We start from the raw sequence: 19,691 nt of genomic DNA on the forward strand, positions 1-19,691 counted from the left end.
CCTTCCTTTTGTTGCCGTAATCATATTATTATATAAACACTTGCTCTCTAATTCTAACCTGGCATTATTTTGAAAAACAAAAAATAAAAAGAAATGCTGATAGGCAGAAGGTTGCTAGAAACTTATCATAAACCAATGAATATTGTAGCCAAAGGACCTTCCTGTCAGCAGCTGGGCCATACTTCGCATTACTACAGCAGCTTCCCTATTGCTATGCCTTTTGTATTTTTCCAATGGGTGAGAGCTAGCTGTATCTATATACTTGGATTCCTATTGCATGGCCCATTCTCACACCATGCAAACACCACCTATGACATAATCATACAAAAATCCAGTATGGCTGATAGCTTTCTCCGTGCTTCTTTTTTGGCATTCAGCTGAGGGAGCCAGACGGGGTTTCCAGCCTTTTCCCCCTTGTCATCGCCTTGATTTGCATGAGTCAGAGAGCTTGTGAGGGGAGGAAACAATGAGGAAGGGCTTAGTTAACATAATTAAAGCAGCTATTTTTTCCCCTTAACAATCTAAATCAGCAGTCATTTTTTGTTCCATTTGCATACCTAGAAAGAGCCCTCATAGTTGTTTTGAGCTGGTCCAGCTTTTTCATTCTGGGTAGTTTGGGGCTACCAGGGTCTTCTCACTGCCAGAGAAAGGATGAGGCAGGTGCTGGTTTGGTGGGAAGGCCACCAGGTTTGGTGGGAAGGCCACCAGGTTCAGGTGCTGCATGGTTTGCTCAGGACATCCTTAGACAGCGTGGTTGTTCAGCATGCAGCACTGGGATGTGGGCCTGAAGAATGAGAATGAGTGAAAACAAAACAAAACAAAACAAAACAAACAACAACAAAAAAACCAGGGATTATTTTAAGTACTTCTGTACCAGTGTATCCCAGTCCGTATGAAAAGACAGAAAAATGTTCTTGATCTTAGGTACCACACCTATATTTTGGATGCTCTCTTTTGTCATCCCACTCCAGAAACCTGTAGTGAGTGATGCAAAGCTCTGGTGTCCTTTTATAAACCCGTATTTACACTATAGGTGGTGAGTGCAAAAATTTTGTACATATAAGTGTATTTATGTATGTATGCGCATGAAGAGAGAGAGAGGTGACTAGGTGTTGCATAAGAAACAGGATTGGAACTTGGCTTTCTGTGGTTTTGTGTCCCAATGCCCCCTTCTGCCACCTCCACCCTAGGACCCTGTGCTTGGACGTGCTGTGACAAGAGCACGTCCCAAGTGGTGGACGTGCTGTGACAGAGCGAGGGATGCTGTCTGGCAGCAGGCTGTATCTCAGCAGAGGATGGAGAGATGGATATTGGCATGATTTGTGTCTCTTCTCTGCTCTGACACTGTTTTTTACAAAACTTGTGTGTGCCTCATGTTCTGGAGGTCTTGGATGAAAGTGGCTAAAGTTTTCAAAACCTGCTCAGCGGGTCTGCTATACCGGTGTTACTGCTCTGCTGGAGGGCAGGAGGGCATTAAAGGGATGCAATGACTAGAAAGAGGTCTCTCCAAGCTCTGCTGGTCTCCCTTTTCCAAGCAGAACTTCAGGTGGGAGGCTGCTGCTGGCCTTCCTTGTCCTGCAGCAGGAGCCGTGGAGCTGTGTCCCTCAGAGGTCCCAGCTCCCAGTCCCTCTACACGCCTTCCCCACCTGTCCAGCCCTCAGCCCTGGTGCCATAAATCAACCAGCAAACGGGTTTTTGAACTTCTGTGTTGGCAACCAAGCCCAGAAAAGACAAGTGACCTATCCACCTAGGCAGGGCTGTGATCTCTGCGATGAAAACACTTCAGGGAAGTCGTTGCAGCAGCACAACATAGGTGAGAGCCATCCCCATTTCTTTTCAAAGTCTTTTGCTGGTGTTTGAAGGCAGCATTTCTGCAGCTTAGCAGGTGGCCAGCAGCTGAAAATAAAATGAGAGAGTTCTCCCTCCCCATCTGATGAGTGCTGGCAGCTCACTTTCCACCCCTGCCTCTCTGGAAATGGAGCTGGAGCAGAGAAAACAAGGTAAAGGGGAGCCGGTGGGCGTCTCCGAGCTAGACATGTCACATGCCGGGACAAAAAAAATCCCCTGCTCTGTATTCTTCAAGCTTGTGCTCCGCTCTCTAGGGAATCTTAAAGAATGCATGGTAGCAATTTCATGGTGAAATAATAACTTTTTCAGTAAACATCCTGAAATTCCCGGATCGCAAATGTTACAATTACCATATTATTAGTCTCTAGGGTAATGATTTGGCTTTTATGTACGAGATATGTGGGAAGGTGAAGGAGACAGAAAAGGCTCTGTTTTTCAATTGCATTTTCTGTCACGCTGGGAGGACTCGCAGTGAGGTCACTGTCATTCCCAGGGGAAGGAGAGGGGCTGGCAGGGAGGAGTGTGACCCATGCCTGGACGGCAGCGCTCAGCAGCATCACCACCTCTTCCAGCTGTTTGCATGGGCTTCCTCTGGGAAGCAGCATGTCAGGAGCTCCCAGCTCAGGGGCCTGCAGCTGGTGGGGCCAGGCTGCTCCCGGGGGACATGGTGCCTGTCTCCTACCCACACAAGCAGATGCACAAAGCCACTGCACGGAGCTTTTTGCAGGAAATACCCATCAGATCCCCTCTGGGGTGTCTCCACTGGCACTGTGGGGTGGACAAACACCAGCTTGGCTATTGCAAGCAAGAGAGCTGTGTCTGAAGCAAAGTATTTTGCTCCAGGCACCTTCTCATGTATTTTATTCTCTTGCTTCAATACCATTTCCAGACCTGAGTGACCCTTCCCTGGCCCCCCATAATGCTTGTTTCTGCACAAGATTTAGCTGCCTAGCTCGACTTGGTGCTTTTATGCAGCTACCTCCAAGACAGCAAGTTAGGAAAGCCTTGTAATGAAGCTCCCTGCGGGGTCTCTGAAGGATGCAGACTTACTCTGCACACCTCTGTGGCTTGCTGCCAGCACCCAGGGGTGGCCCATGCACAGAGATGGGCCAGCCCCAGTATCAGACCATCATTGCCAGGTCTGGTGGCAGTTGAGGACAGGGTAACCGTGCACAGCAGTAGAATATGAGCTCCATAACAAGACGCTCAGGAATGTTATAGTTTAATGAAAGGAACAAATACCAAGTTTAACAGCTTCTAGGTGGAGTGAAGACCATTAATTTGTTGTTTTACTGAAAATTATCCAATGACAAGCTTTAACAGAGCATACTGCATGACTCTCAGTTCTGTTCTGAGAGCAAATCACTGCTTTTCTTCCTCCTCACGGACCCATAGGACAGTTCTGGGTGGAGGGGACCTCAGGAGGTCTCTAGTCCAGCCTTCTATTTGAGAGCTAAATGGGGAGCCTGCTCATTCAGCAGTCTCACAGCTGAATCTGTGGGTCCCCCAGGAAAGACCAAGCAGCTGGTAGGTGTCCAGCAAAGAAAGAGGCTTGAAGACCTTGATGTCTAAAGCCCGTTTCTACACTCTTGAGGTGGTGAGCATCTTTGCAATTGTTCAGCTGTTGCAGGGCCTTTCTTGCTTTCCTAAAACAGATTTCAGCTTCTCTGCACAGACTTTGTGTTCAGGTTACCTCTGCCTGACTGGGCACCCACAGCACTCACCTGCCTCCTCAGCCGTGGGGGACGAGCTGGAGACAGACATCTAGGCCATAGGAGTTCCTGTATGTAGCCATGGGTCACTATCCAAACACCGTTTGTGTGACTAAATCCAAAGCATTAACCCAGCTTGGATTTTTATATTTTCCTCTTACAGTTTTCCCTCAAAAATAAAATATAAAAAAAGAGGAAGTTTAAGCAAGTATCAATCTCTAAGAGCCATTTTATACAGCTAACTAGGGTGCAAGGATTAAAGTGCAACCTTCTGCATTGCTCTTTGGCTGCACTGCTGCAGATCTCAGCTCCCTTGTAAGCACAGGAAGGAGTACCTCCCTCTCTGGCCTCTGTGACAGACAGGGCACAACCCTTCAGCCATCCCTTTCACACCAGTCTTTGGTCATGATGTTAATGGGATCCTGGTTTGCTATTTAGCATTTATGACTTGGTTCACATCCTTGATTTGAGATGCCCGTGGTAATAATGCTGTTTGGCCAATAACCCAAAGCTGGGAGTGTGAGCACAGGGAGAGTGCGTGCAGATCACCTGCTTTTGGCTGTTCACTGAGCTTTGCTCTCACTGAGGAGCACTTCCAGGGTACTTCCTAGATGTGCCCGCTCTCAGGTGCACCTGACAAAAAAAAGTGCAAAAATTACATAAGGCCAAGTTATGCAAACCTGGAAAAAGTAACAGTGAATCTATTAACACTTGGAGTTATTTGTGAACCAAGTGCAGGAGGAATTGTGGTAGGAAAAATAGCATCTATTTTTTTTCTTCTTCTTCTGCACTACTGTATCTTTTTTTTTTTTTTTTTTTTTTTTTTTTTTTTCTCAGTTTGTATACTCCATATGTTTGCTGTTTCTGCATTTCTCGTGTTTTCCTCCCTCAGTTCCCCTGCCATACCTCATTTACCTTTTCTGATTCTATGCGAGCCAGTTTTGCCGATCAGGCTTTTTCCGTGTACTGCATCTTATGATCATTTGTATGCAGGCTGCAATCTATATGAATTAACTAGATCCTAAATATATATCAAATCCAACATGAGATTCAGGTTTGCAGAATTGCAGCTCTGCCTCTGCTGACCCATCTGCAAGGAGGTACCATATGCCAGTTACTTTATCAGGAAGCTTCAGGGGGATCCATTAGAGAGAGTCCACGGCATAATTGGAAAAAAAGAACATTTGTTTTCCCAGCTGCCCTGTTTTCATCCTTCCTCTTCAAATGTTCTGTTCACTTCAATTACGCTCACCATAGCTGCGCCAGCCCGGCCAACCTGGGGAACTAATTGCTTTAAAAGTTAATATCTTGCTTGCAAGGTGGATTTTCTTCCATTTGTTCAACCGTAATCCCAAATTCCTCAGGGGATGCTGTCACAAAATGCCGCCTCGCCTCAGGGCAGCTCTGAGCCTGCAGGACCAGCGAGCAGAGTGCAGCCAAGCCGCAGCATCCCCCAGTGCTGGGGACAGGGCTGTGTCCTCTGGAGGCACCTACCTGCTGCCTCGGTGGCCACAGCTTCACCTCCAACCCCGTCACCACTCACCTGGGCACTCAATGCAGCACACCGGGTGGAAGTAAATCCCTGTCCAGCTCTTGAACTGGACAATGGTGATGTCCCAGGCTCATTGGGGTGCATCCCAGGGGTATCATCCCCTATCCAGGAGCAGTACAGGGCATCACGGGGCTTCTGCTGCCTCTGAACCATCCCAGCCAGCTCAGGGGACAACTGGGATGCTGGTCTCCATGCCATGCAGGCATCTTGCCAGGGCTCCAGGCTCTGCATCCAGCAACAGGATTAATATTTATCAGATGTTTTTTCCCTCTTCCTCTTATCCAAAGGAAGAAGCCTGTGTGCAAAAGGTTTTATTTCATTAGGGAGTTATTTTGTTTCAGTCTGTTTTTTTAACCTTGTTTCGAGAGATCACCCTTTTTACAGTAGAAAAAGCATGGACAGAATGTGCCTCTGCTTTTGGAGCACGAAGTGGTGGGGTTCATGGATCTCATCTGGCATCCTAACTGGGCTAAAACAAGCTTTGTTGCCTCCATAGATAAATTTGTCCTTCATAAGATGAGTGCTGTTGTGACAGAGGATCAGACTTCTTGCCCTGAGGCTTGCTGTGTTGTGCTGGACACCACAGTGCCAGACCTCAGGGCGTCCTGGAGACCATCCCAAGCCATCACCCCTTGTCCAGCTCTCCACAGGAAACCCCAGCAGAGTTGGAAGGATGGTCTTGGGGATCAGGTGCATCTGCACAAGCTGGAAATAACTAACAACAGGTGTAACCAGAGGACACCCTACTGTAATGGCACATGGCTCTGCCACCGGTGTCCCCCATGCATGGTTTGGGGCCACATTCATCTGCCCAGGGCCTCTCCTGGCTGATAGCTGCGCTTGCTTTTTCTCAAGGGATTTCTCTCCAGCTGCATGTAGGTGTTGAGGAGGGTGATGGCAGGTAAATCCAGTGGAATGGGACGAGGAGCAGGCAGAAGGGGAAGATGCAGTGCTCAGCCACCACATCCCTGCTTGGGGGACTCAAACCATTAACAGGAGGTTTAAAAAACCCTCTGCTTTTCCAGGCATTTCTCCTCCACCTGTTTTTCTGTTTATTGCATTATGCACATCCCACCTCTAGGTTTTGTGACATCTTTTGGAGCAATTTCATGTCCAGCATTGCTGTCCCAGTACAGACTTTCTGGAGAAAACCCCATAGCAAGGGGCATCTCTACACATCATGATGGCTGGAGAGCTTAGCCTTGCAGCTGATAGGGAGTGCCAGCACTGCTTCCTTTTAGTTAACTAAAGAAGATGGATTTTAGCTGCCAATATTCAAGTTTTGTTATTTTTCACTTCTTAGCATAACTAACTAACTATGGAGATTCACAGGGAAATAAGGGAGGAACAGTTATTTAGCCAAAGGGAGTCAATAGCTGTGACTGATAAATAATCATGGGTGCTTGCTAGCTCCTTGATTTCCATGTGTTGCCTGCAACAATGTTGGAATTACTGAACAAAGTCTAATTTCATGGGTTCTAACTGTTTAAAATGGGAATAAGGACTTGGGGATATAGCCCCCATGAAACATCAGTGCGTACCCATGAGGCAAGGGAAGGTTTCGGCATGTTTCTGGAACAGAACTGCGGTGGTTGCTCTGCGGCTGCCCGAGCAGCTCTCCCCACGGAGCAGAGCAGAATGCCTCGTGCCCCTCTGCTCAAGCTTCCTCGTGCAATTTGCATCTGGATTATGTGGAGCCGGAAATCAAATATTTATAAAATCATAGTTAACTCATTACTTTGTGCTTCAGACGAGAATTTTGATGGAGCGAATGGTAACTCTGACCTGGGAGGGGTTTGGTGATGCCTGGCAACGCATCGCTGTGGGCCAGCAATATCAGCAGGCAGTCATAAGCAACTGGATTTCATCGGGGAGTTGTGCAAATAAAACTAAAACTTCAGAGAGCTCCAATAAACATTAGATGAGTTAGTTCAGCTGGATGTGACAACAGAAATTAGCCGAGCTGACATTGCTGCACAGCGTTGGAGATTTGCTGTTTATTGACCAAAGAGTTGGGTCCACCAGGAGAAGCTTAATTTTAAAGCTCTTTTTAAAGTATATTGCACATTTCACAATGAAGTACTGAGCTGTCTGAGAAAGTAAGGGGTATTTCAAGGGTGTGATATCTGTGCTCTGATCTTTGTGGCTTAAATGAGCTGGGAGCCTCTCCTGGTGTTTCAGGGTAATGTCTCTCCCCAGAATCTTCACCTCACCCTTTGAACTTGTATTTTCCTCATTCCTGCCCTAGGCCATTGGACGCCCACACATGCCTGCCTACTGGTCCCTGGGATTTCAGCTCTCCCGGTGGGGTTATGGCAACATTGATGTCTTAAAGGAAACCGTCAACCGCATGCACCGCTATGATATCCCCTATGTAAGTACGAATTTTTCATTCTGTATGTTCATTTTAAAATCTGAAATGGGATAAATACCATTACATTAGAGGACGTGACTATCTTGTGAACAGAATTGTAGAGCAAAAGGATGTTCATAACATTATGTAGTGGTTTCACAAGTCTTATCTTTACAATAGTCAAAAAAAAAAGTTTTAAATTGGCCCAGAACATGGGGTTTAAAGTGCTGCTCTTGGCTGCATTGCGGGTGATTTGGGTACAGGTTTACTTTCCTGCTGTGACCACAATCAATTGGCAGTACCGGGTGCTGGCATTTTAAACACAAACTGTGGCAGTAGTGACGCATACCACTGCCAAACAGTTGCTAACCTAGGACTTCCACATGTCCACTTTGTCCACTGTTGTCACGTAAATTTATAGGAGCTGAATTTGGCCTCAATTCTTTGCAGTTATTATAGCCAAACACTTAGGTCTCGCTTCATAGGTTAGTTCCTTCCTAGGAACACAGTTACACGTATTGATTTTCTGTATAAAATAAGTCAACATTTGCTTTTAAAATATTTAGGATGTCCAGCATCTTGACATCGACTACATGGAACGTCGCCTAGATTTTACCTATGACAAAGAGAATTTTGCAGGTCTGCCAGAGTACCTCCAAGAGCTGAAGAAAGCAGGAATGCACAACGTCATTATTCTGGTAAATTAAATATGGTGTTAATTATTTCTCCATTTATGAGAACTATTTGCATCATAATGCTCATAGCAGTATCCAGGCGCTAATGCATGCATGCTAGTGTAGCACATTTTCCATTTTTGTCATCTGTTGAGAAGAGCTGAACAATTTCTCATAGACTTCACTTTTAAATGTGTTATGTTTATAAGATACCTGTGTGTACCAGTACCATCTCTATACCATAACATCAATTTACTTTCACATTTTTCCACTTATTTATGATAAATTTTGCCTCTGCTCAGGACTGAGTTCAGGCAGAATTGCTTTAATGCAATTCTTTTTCTGATAATGGGCAAATGAGTTTAGCATGCATGCAGAAACAGCTTAACGGTGGAAAAAAAATCTCATAATCAATCTGAAGAGATGGTAATTATAAATCATGTTGCTTTATATTTATTCTTCATCTAAATTAATGCAAGAGAAGTTTGTTTGCATGAACATTTGAGGAAAATGTATGCTGAACCTGTAACCAATACTGAAGTACAGAATCACAGAGAGGTTGTTGTTGCAAGGGGCCATCTGGTTTCCAGGCCCAGCTCAAGCAGGGCCACCTGGAGCAGGTTTCCCAGGACCATGTCCAAGCAGCTTTGGAAGATCTCCAAAGAGGGAAACCCAAAGGAGTTAATTTAGGCAGAAGTGAAAATCAGAGCTTTCCGTCTTCCTTTGTCAATTTTTCCAACAAGGATTGCCATTTTTCTCCAGTGACTCCTCATAAATATCCTTGCACCAAAATTACTTTTTCTCACAGTAGATACAGTGAATGGCAATAGTGGTGAAGAAACTGGAGGTCAGTAAATTCAATAGTAGTCCTTGATGGGTCCATAAGTTGTTGTTGTCATCATCATTGTAAATAGCTAACCCATCTGTAGGTGAGCACGTGTGCAGTCAGGACTAACTGCTCTTTCTAACAGCTATGCAGTTTGGGCTCCCTGTATCCTCAACACCTCTCTAAAAAGCATATAATCCCGTAAAGGTATAATGTTAAATACCACCTGCTTATTTATTGATTTGCTGTAAACAAGTTTGTGAGACACGAATACATGAGCAAAATACCTTGAGTTTGGGGTAGCTTTTCCTGTGCGCACTCTTGCCCTTCAGTAGTCACAGTAGTCATCTCTTTTTCATCACAGTCAGGATGTCTCCAGTTGTTTTACTGGTTAGGAAGCTACAGGCAAGCAGTCACAGTATAGTGGGTAAGGAATGTTATCTTCTTACTCATGAGTTTAACTTCAATGACAGTTTTAAAGCACTTTCAGTTTCTCAGATGGAACATGCTAGAGCAGGGCAAGGAGCTGTTGCTGTATAAATCTAAATTCAGTAGTTAGGCAGATACAAGAAGTATATCAATAGTTATCCATTTGTGCAATAAGCCAATGGGAATCCTAACAGGAGTCCTTTCTTTCACGTAAACTGTAAATAAAGACTGTATTGCACTCTAGGACTTTAGATAAGCTTGCAAGAAAAAAAAGAAAAAAAAAGAAAAAAAAAGGCAAATTCAGTTTGCCTTTCATTTTTGAAAATCTAGTGGGAACTATAGGTTGTATTGGTAGTGAAGATTTCTCTCTTTGCTTTATTACAATTGCTGATATTTCTGTCACATTCTGACTGTTAGCTTTGATTAGTGATGTCCATCATTCCTGTAAGTTGAGTCAAGGGCTGGAACAGTATGAAGGGTTTCATTCCCAAGCCATGCTACCTGCGATCAAGGCAAGTGTAATCCAGTTTGATAAGGAAAGAGCAATTTTCTATTTAGATTCCCTTTGGGTAGTGACGGTAATGAATGAGTTGCCCAAGTGCAGCAGATTGTTGCCTCACTCTTGATGATTTCAGGAAATGTGCTCTGATTGCAGACACTTCATGCCATGTAAAAGCTCTAGTGAATGGATTGTGAATGGATTTGTGGGAGATGGGTGCAGTCCCTCAGCTTGGTATGGAGCATTTCAGACCACTATGGTCACAAGTAAAATGCAGATAATAAAGGCTTGGGTTGGAAGGGAATCTTAAAGATCATCTAGTCCAACCCCCCTGCCATGGACAGGGATACCTCCCACTAGACCAGGTTGCCCAAAGCCTTGTCCAACTCAGCTGGAGAGCCAGCAATTACTGGTGGTCTGCCTGAGGCCAGGACCCTGAACTTAGCTGTGCCACCACCACTGGGGTGGCTGGCGCCTCACCATCAGGAAGTCCAGTCCCCACACTAGTGCTGAGAGCCCTCCATGCCCCTGTGGTCACCTTGACACAAAACAGAACACGGACCCATTATTGGAGTCTCTCAATGTAGTCTCAGCACTTGTCTCTCCTGGTGTCTTTTAGAGACCACCTCCATGTAAGAGAGATGTTGCCTCAGTGTGTCAGTACTTGGTTATCATTATTGAGCTGAATAACAGCTGTGACTTACTCTGAGTCAGAACAAATTTATTGTTTAGAAACAAAGAAAGAATTTCTGAAAGTAAAAATGACTAGAATGCAAAATTATAAACATTATTCCTGAAGAGGAAATTTAATGAAAGACCTTGTATACCTTCCATTAAATCAAACTAAAAATGGCAACAGTTAGGAATGGTGAGTGACAAATTTCTTAATAATAATAAAAAAGTCAATAGCAACATGCTTGTGATTCAAAATATGGCATGAGAGCTTTAATATTTTGAACTCCAGCTCTGTGACCTGTAAAAGCTAAGATTTCCAGAGATAGATGAGATTTCTGGATGTGCATCAAAATCTATTTTTGAAGCTATAGGTGGAATTGTGCTGGTCTAGTTAAGTGCTGTGTGCCCCAGGTTTCAGAGCAGTCAGTCAGAAGTAGGGATGATCTGCATCTCTTCTACAAGAGATGCTAAAATATGAGCTAGGGAAGATTTAGCAGCAATACAGTTCCTTCCCTCGTAAACAGCCTGTGCATTGCAAAAGCAGGGCTGGGAGGGGTTTGTTCCCTTTAGGACATTGCTAAACCTGCATAATAGATTAGATTTATGCACTGGAGTAACCTTTCAGCTGAAGGAAACAAGAAGTTTGGATCAGGAGTAGCTAATTAAGTTGACTTCTTCCAGCCTTCAAGTCCCTTGAGAGCCATCTTTTCCACAATTATAAGATAATTATTGAAGATGGACAGTTTTCTCTTTTCCAAAGCTGAACTATTCAACAAGTTAAAACGTAATGGACACTTACACTCTTTAATTATGAAAGTGATGTTGGAGCTATGTAGTTAAAGCTGAACTGAATTTTGCATGTAAGGTGGGGATTTAGCAGGGGCTTTTATTTGGAAGAATACACTTTCTTCACCAGGGCTATAGCTGGCATAGGGCTTACAAGTAAATCAGCAATTAATTTAGACATTAAAATGAGCTTTAAAACATGCCCTTAAAGGAATTGCCATTTGTGATCATATGTTTTTTGTCTTTATGTATAGTAGTTACACTTCTATCAGCTATTAATTAAAATTCATCTAAATTATTGCACAAGATATAATGGAAGAATTGTTCCAGTAGCATTACTCTCCATTGTGTGTCATACCTGAGAGTTTCTTTGCCTTAAGCAGAACCTGAGGGGATAGCATTTTATAAGAGAAAAGGGAAGAATTCCCTTCTAAAATGGCTGCAATCTTTCTTTGTTCTAAATAGTGCAAGGCAGAGAGCTACTCCCAATTAGGGGCATACTGCCAAGTGCACTAACCTCCTTTAGTCCCAGCTGGCTGCTGAGCAGAGTCGAATAGTACTTCTTCACTGTATCTCAAAGTATTCCTGCCTTCAGGGCTTACTGGCATGGTGGGCCACCATCTTCCCCAGGAGCAGGTTAGGCTCCCTTTCGAAGAGCTCAGTGGCCACTGGTGGCTGACCCAGGGCAGGAAAGCTGGTGGTGTCCATGCCACTGGCAGTGGTGGGAGGTGGTGAGTGCCTCTGAGTAGTGACGGGGACAGGAGAGGTGAGCTGCAGCATGCACCTGCAGGGAACAGAGGAGTTTGGCCACTCCGGCTTCATGACTTGGGTTACTCATAACTTCCTCATACAAAATCAGGTCTGAAGAGAGGGCTAACAAGGCTGGATGTGTCCCAGCTTCAAGCCCCTTGAGTTGTTTTAGTTACACCAGAGGTGAGCTGCTGAAGCTAATGAAGCTGAAATGAAGATTGTCTTGGACGGAATCCAGAGCTGCGCAAGTTTAGTGACTTCAGAAGGGAGGAAAACAAATCTGATACCTCTTCAAAATCAGTTGAATATAGAAAGTCTCATAACAATAAGCATGACGGTATTTATTAATTTTACTTAATTATGCCTTATACGAAAAAAAAAATCACATCTCTTTACAACTTTTCCTAAACTTTTATGTGCTCTCAACTCTTGCTAAATTTTAGTGCTGTTTTCTTCTAATGTTACTGCAATCTGCATTAAGAACATCAAGTTGTTCTAAAATACAGAAATAGAAAAAATAACTTCCGTCTGAGATCTTGATAAAGGAAGTGTAATCACTGCTTTCAGGATCCTTTCATAACTAAGGACGAAGAACCAGGTACTTACAGGCCATACGACCTTGGAGAGGAAATGGGAGTCTGGGTGAACAACTCTGACGGTGTAACTCCTGCTGTTGGACAGGTTGGTTTACTAAGTTCTCTTATTCTTTTGGTTAAGCGGAGCTCCAAAGTGTTAAAGAAGTCATGTAGCAGAAACAATAACCAGACATTTGTACGTGTGAACTCTAGGCCTGGCCTCCCGGAGATTCAGTATTTCCAGACTACACCAACCCGAGGACAGTCGAGTGGTGGACCCAGTTGTGTCTGGAGTTTAAGAATGTCCTTGACTATGACGGGATCTGGATTGTAAGTCTGATTACATTTGTTTTCCCTTCTTTTCAAAACAGAAAATAAGGCTTTTGACCTGTCTTACTCTCTTTATTAAAGGATATGAATGAACCATCCAATTTCTTAAGAGGCCAGTTTCCTGGATGTGCTGATAATGATATCAATAATCCTCCTTACATTCCCAGTAAGTAAAGTTTTCTTGACAATCTTTTTTTGAAATAGGCTGATTCTTAAGAACACCTTCCATCTTCTCATTTTCCAAGTGTACGGCTACAGATTCATTCAGGAGGCAATTGTCTCAGCTTCGATGGAGTACCAAATATATGAAACCTTCTGTACCTGGGGCAGCCTTGAAACAAGGCAAGAAAAATGGCCTTCCCTGCCATTCTCTGAGCAACAGACCTGCACCATAGAAAGGGCGAGATACCTGTAGACTATAACTCAGATGCAGATTTATGGAAGGAGTAACTCTTCTGCCTTACCACTGCCACTGTTAGTCTCATGGCTGGGCAGCCCCTGCCTTTCTACAACTCACAAGGAAAATTGCCTCTTCCTGATGCCTTAATTCAAAATCTTTTCTTTCTCATAGGAAATAAATTTCCAGTCCCCTATTAAAAATCAGTTATAGGCTAAAAATAATCTTTAAAGGCCCAAGCCTATGGGAGGCTGTTAGGAATGGGAACACCTCTTCAAGTAGCTGGGTTAATGGCATGCTCATTCTTCCCCAGGAAGCCCTGAGTACTTACAATTAGTGTCAGTGCCTGGCAATTAATCCAGCCAACATTTCCCCAGGAAAGCCCTGCTGCCCAAGTAAGGTTAATATACAGCAGGAAGTTGAGACATAAATGAGTTATTGACAGTGAAATATTGGAAATGTCCCCTTTTTCCCTTCAGGCTGTTGTACTGTCATGTCAATTATTCATTTTATTTATTGAACCTCATTTCTCCTCAGTTTGAATACATGAGGGACTCAAACATAACAAAAGCATGACATAAAATTACAAAAAGATTGTTAATTATTGAAACCAGAAGCAGAACTTTAAATTAAGATTTAGATGTTCACTCTCATTATGGGAAAACTGTTGGTTGTAACTACAGTATGCCAACACCATGGGTCTCTATCATGTTGTCATTGACCAAGGTCCAGACACTGATGAGACATTCTGGGACAAGAGGGAATAGCCTCAAGTTGCACCAGGGGAGTTTCAGGTTGGCAATTAGGAGAAATTTTTTCTCAGAAAGAGTAGCTAGACATTGGAATGGGTTGTCCAGGGAGGTGGTGGAGTCACCGTCCCTGGGGGTGTACAAGGAAAGGTTGGACGTGGTGCTTAGGGACATGGTCTAGTGGGTGATACTGGTTGTAGGGGGATGGTTGGATCAGATGATATTGGAGGTCTTTCCAACCTTAATGACTATGATTCTATGATTTCCACCCCTGCCTTAAGCCCCCCTGTTTTTGCCAGCATTCAGAGTTGCAAAAAGAGGTGTAAGACTGGGGAAGAGGACCAAACAGCACAGCTCCCTTCACCCTCATAAATAAAGGAGTGAGGGATGGACCCACAAAGAGTCTCCTGAGCTGTGAAACTGAGCTTTGTGACACCTAGCATTGAATTTTGAGCTCTTTTAGAGGAACTTATCAGACCTAGAGACCTAGATATCTAAGTGACGTGTAAGGATGATGGGGGATGCAAAAGACAGCAGTGTGTTTTGAGTCCAGTTTCTCTTTGACTTGCCCATTCTCATGCAAAGATGCTCCTTCTACTTGTAACTCATGGTGTTGGTTTCCCTGCTGCAGGCAGGAGTCTAAGGCATCTCTTCCAATGTGCAGGAGAGCTGGTACCCAATGTTTTTACCCAGTGTTTAAGAGCTTTCTATTATATTCCACATTATGCCGACACTATGCATGCCCTCGGCTGTCTGAGCCCCTAGCTGGTGTAGGTGTGAGGTAGGACCTAAGCAGCTCAGTCCAACAAGTCTGGACCTCCCTGGGGTCAGCATGGTTTTGGGGGCTCACTCTTGTCATGGGCACCTGAGTCTATATTGAATTCCACTCTCAGTGCCTCAGGTGTTTGGCAATGTAGCCTTCATAAAGGCTACATTTATCTAAATCATAACCGTGATTACCTGTACCTGTGGTTTGACCTTCTAAAAACAGCTATCCTTCAAATCAATTTTCTATAAACCACTTTACACTTGAGATTACTATGAACACTGTAAAATAATCAGTATTGCTGATGCAGAATGCAAAATATTCAGAATATGAAAGAAGCATGAAAGTATGATTCATGTGGCTGCATTTGCCTTCATATTCCACCTTAATTTTACAGGGTTAATAATTGTCACTAGGACATTAAGTGTAACTTTTCCCAGAACCTTAGTGTCTTTTTTAAAGCTGTACCTGTCAGGGTTGCTTGGAAAATGCCTATAAATGAAGCTATTTCTGAAGCAGATCAACAGCACTGGAGTCTTTGTGTCTAAAGATCCAAAGACAGGGACGCCAGCTTTGGTGGCCCTGCAGAGCAGACAGGTTAATGGGGTTTCAGGTACAGAGAAATGCACTTTGTAGTCATGAACTGCAAACATACTGCAAACTGTGATTAGGCACTGAGGTTGCTTGCTCATGAAGAAATATTTACCATAGTGCATGCACCCAATTAAGCATGCAAAAGAGAAATATTTGACAGTCTGTCTTCTTCTTTTTTTGGGGGGGAGAGGATTTTATAACACTTTCAACTCCACCTCTAAAAATAAATCCATTGTATAACCCAAATACCTGACCTGCCCAATTCCTGCTGAATTGCATATGGCATTTTCATGGAAGCTAGCTGCAGAGAACAAGAATCACATTTTTCCCACACCAAATAGGACTTACCAGCATCTCCTTAATGTGGGATCAAAGACCAGGCAGCATCTGTGCAGGCAATTCTTGTTGCTTCCCCTTGGCTCAGCTGAACCAGAGCTGTGCCAGAGAGGTTAGGGCTGCCCCCAGCCATTACTGAAGGCAAAAATCTGTCACTGCAACCACTGCCTGTGACCTGCTGATGGAAGGACTTATCTCATAACCCATCGATGTGCAAATATACCCATTACAATCTGTCCTTGCTCTCTTCTGCACAGCGTAACAGGCCATAGCAGATGGCCTGCTAAGGATTGCTGCATCTAATGCATTTTCCTCCCCTGTGCACCTCTGATGCTCCCTCACTGCTGACGATGCTGCCTGGGGCTCTGCCACCGGCCCTGCTGCCTTTTAAGTCTCAGGTTCCTCAGGTGAAGAAAGGGATCAGGCTTGATTAAATATTAATTTTGCCACTGTGGGGCAGGATCATGCTGCCTACCTGTGTTTCACTGCATCTCAGTGGTAGTGCTGCCTCACTGCATCTCAGTGGTCCACAAGCCGAGGTCTTGTGATTTCACACAAACATAAAAGTTCCCTGGGCATGCAAATTTCTTTCCTTTTTTTTTTTTTTTTTTTTTTTGGTTTGGTTTTGTTTTGGTTTGGTTTGGTTTTGGTTTTGTTTTGTTGTTTTTTGTTGTTGTTGTTGTTTGGTTTGTTTATTTTTCTTGCAACAATTTCACTCTTAAGTAAAATTTGTCACTACGTAGGAGAATGTGTGTGTATATTCTTAATTTAGCATGCAGAAGTTTTCTCCGTGGCTATTGCTGAATACACAGTAGCTGTACAGATGCTCTGCATTACTGGACAGAAAACTTGAACCTCATTATCAGGGTTTACTCATTTCCCTCACCCTCCTGAGCACATGTGTGCCTGTCTGCAGGAAGGTATTCACAACTACGTGCTAACCTCTAATCAGTGCAGATCCTGCCTTTCCTCTTTCCAAATCCTTAGGTGTTTTCCCTCCTCGATGAGTAAATACATGAAGAGATTTGAAATCTGATGCATATAATTTTACAACATTTTTGTCCTTCTCAGGCATTTCTGATCGTTCCCTGGCTGAAAAGACATTGTGCCCCGACTCCAGGACTTATCTGGGAGAGCACTACAACACACATTCCCTCTTTGGCTGGTCACAGACTGCACCAACTTTCCAGTGAGTTTTCTAAGTATTTCTACATGCAGATTTCAGGTGACTGGAATGCATTTTAAATGAAATGCATTTTAGAAGCAGCTGTGGTACTTGGGAAACCTGCAATGGCATCTCATAAGAAACAGCCACATTTCACTTTGCTGTTTGTCATTGAGTAAGAACACTTTCAAGAAAAGAGACTCTTGCCAGAGGAAGCAGAACCTTTTCCAATTTTCTTTTTCTCAGCTAAAATCAGGGTCTGCTTGTAGGGCTTAACTCTTCAACTGCTGCTTTTGTACAAAAAAGCAGTTCCCATATTGTTCCCATCCTGTGTTAGAGCTGCTCTCATACCAAAGCAGCCTTGTGTGGAACCAGGGGAATTTCTCCATCCCCTTGCTACCAGAGGAGTTTGCATCACTGCCAGGGAGGGATCTGTACCCAGCTCCCTAGCTCCTGCTGGAGCTGCCACTGGTTGCTGGCAGGAAGCATTTTGGCCTGGGGCTGTGTGGGTGCGGGAGGGCTGAGCTGCATTGCAGTAGGTTTGCTGTCGGCTACTGGAAAGCTGTCCCTTAGCAGCTGGGAAGCTCTCAAAATGAGCTTACACAGGCAGGCGCTGCTGCTGTCAGGCTAGAGTGACAGTGGAAAGCTAGCTGTTTGATTAAATCAAATGGGCAAATCACGCATTTTCCAGCAGAGAGCTAAGACATGGATAAGTTTAATGCCACAATGCAAGTGCCAAAGCAGGGCTCCTTGTGCTGGCTCATTTTAGCATTAAGCATGCATTTTCGCCAGTTGTACATCCAGGGGAGTCGGCTAAGTGAGCCTATTTAAGGTGTTGATGCAATTGCAGCTCTGTGCCAAGCCAGGCACTGGGAAAAAGCCAGAAGCAGTCTGCTAGCTCTTGTGTACTGGGCTGAAGAGCAGCCCAGCTTTCCAGAGCCAGGTAGAAAGCCCTTGAGCCCTCACCCTTGCTGACCACCCAGCCCAGACAGGATGCATGGGACACAGAAAGATTTTGGGGCTTCTGCACCCTGACTTCCACCCAGATCCTCTCACCACAGGAGCCTCCACCAAGGTTACATTTCATCGTCCCCCAAGGTGGTGAACCTTCCCCGTCCCTGTGCTGCTTATTTTGCTCAGCCAAACTTGCAGTCCTCCAAGGCTGGAGAACACCACCAAAAACACTAGCAGAGGCAGGATTTGCTGCAGAGCTGGGGAATTTGATGAAGAATTTTTCATACATATTCATTTAGGTTTCTTAAACACATTTCTTTTCAAGGCTGCTTGTATACCATTTCTGCATCTGCTCTTCACAAATAATATAATAAATTAAATTACTGATGGGAATATTTAGCAAACCAGCATCAATTGTAGGGTATTGGCTGAAAACAAATGACAAGTTCATAATCGCATATAAACAATTCCAAGAATTATGCTAATGAAGCTAGAGAATAGGAAATGTGTCATCTGACCCATGTATGTAGTCAAATGGCTTGAATTTGGGCATGGTGAACTAGCAACAATCAGCTTGAGCATAGCTTGAGGCCAAGAACTATTCACACATAATATTCTCTAAATAATTTCAGTCAACAAATACATTTGAGAACATTAGGACCAGTTCAGCAATGATTCATAATAGACTGAAATTTATTCAATAAATTATTTGTTGCAAATTGTTTGTGCAGCTCTGGATCACAGTTGAGTTGATCCAATATTGCCCTCATTAGCACCTCCATTTGCAAACAGAGCCAAACCTGTGCTGCACAGCCAGAGGAAAGAACTCATATGCAGGACACCCATGAAAAGGTTCAGGAAAAAGAGATTCCTGTCCCTTCCGTGCTCAAAAATGTCATTTAAACACACAACAGGGAGTCTTGTACAGTTACTGGTCTCAATGGTGCCCCTACATTACAGCACCAAGGAGGTCCTGTGTGGTTCAAGAATTGCACCTCTTGCTGCATACAACCCATATGTATAGGCATGTATGAAAGACATTGAGTTGGTGGTGGTGGTCATTGGTTGTTTTGTTGGGTTGGTGGTTTGGTTGGTTGTTATTCTTTGGCTTGAAAACGAGTGTTGAAGCATTTTAAAGGCTCTGTGCCATTACAGAACCAATACCCAATGTTGGCCATTGCAAAAATGAGTGAAAGAGCTCTTGCACAAGTCTCATTAAGGGAGAAGGAGGTGGATGGTGGACAGCATGGTTTATATTTCAGGCTAAGATTTCCTAGAGAATCTATGGAATTTTATTGCCCAAATCCTATTAAAGTAAAATTGAACCTGTGCTCCTGCAATCTATAATGCTGCAATATGTAGTCCCTTCCAGAGATTATTCTATGTTGAGGAACTTTGTAATAGATTTGTTAATAAGGCATATTGCATCTCCTTGATTTTCTGGTGGTGCAGCAAAATTATTTCCAAAATGAAAGGAAAAATTCATTACACCACTAATTCTGTAATGAAACCTCATAAATCAAACAATGGCAGGAAATCAGAGGAAATACTATGGGAAAGGGGTGACATTTTGAAAGATTATGTTTGCTTTCTGTATTGATTTTTTAAAAGATATTAAAATGTTGTAGTTCTTTCTTTCTTTCTTTCTTTCTTTCTTTCTTTCTTTCTTTCTTTCTTTCTTTCTTTCTTTCTTTCTTTCTTTCTTTCTTTTTCTTTCTTTC

At 43.7% G+C, this 19,691-nt stretch overlaps 1 protein-coding gene across 1 annotated transcript in view; it reads left to right on the forward strand.

Moving 5' to 3' along the window:
* Positions 1–19,691, forward strand: part of LOC118158337 (sucrase-isomaltase, intestinal-like) — a 48,889-nt gene that overhangs the window by 8,808 nt on the left and 20,390 nt on the right. The window contains exons 5-10 of the mRNA XM_035312987.1: positions 7,361–7,486; positions 8,032–8,163; positions 12,672–12,785; positions 12,893–13,009; positions 13,091–13,175; positions 16,923–17,040. Coding sequence (XP_035168878.1) covers positions 7,361–7,486; positions 8,032–8,163; positions 12,672–12,785; positions 12,893–13,009; positions 13,091–13,175; positions 16,923–17,040 — 692 coding nt within the window. The remainder of the gene's footprint in view (positions 1–7,360; positions 7,487–8,031; positions 8,164–12,671; positions 12,786–12,892; positions 13,010–13,090; positions 13,176–16,922; positions 17,041–19,691) is intronic.

The sequence above is a fragment of the Oxyura jamaicensis genome, chromosome 1 (genome assembly GCF_011077185.1).
Source record: "Oxyura jamaicensis isolate SHBP4307 breed ruddy duck chromosome 1, BPBGC_Ojam_1.0, whole genome shotgun sequence".
Taxonomy (NCBI): domain Eukaryota; kingdom Metazoa; phylum Chordata; class Aves; order Anseriformes; family Anatidae; genus Oxyura; species Oxyura jamaicensis.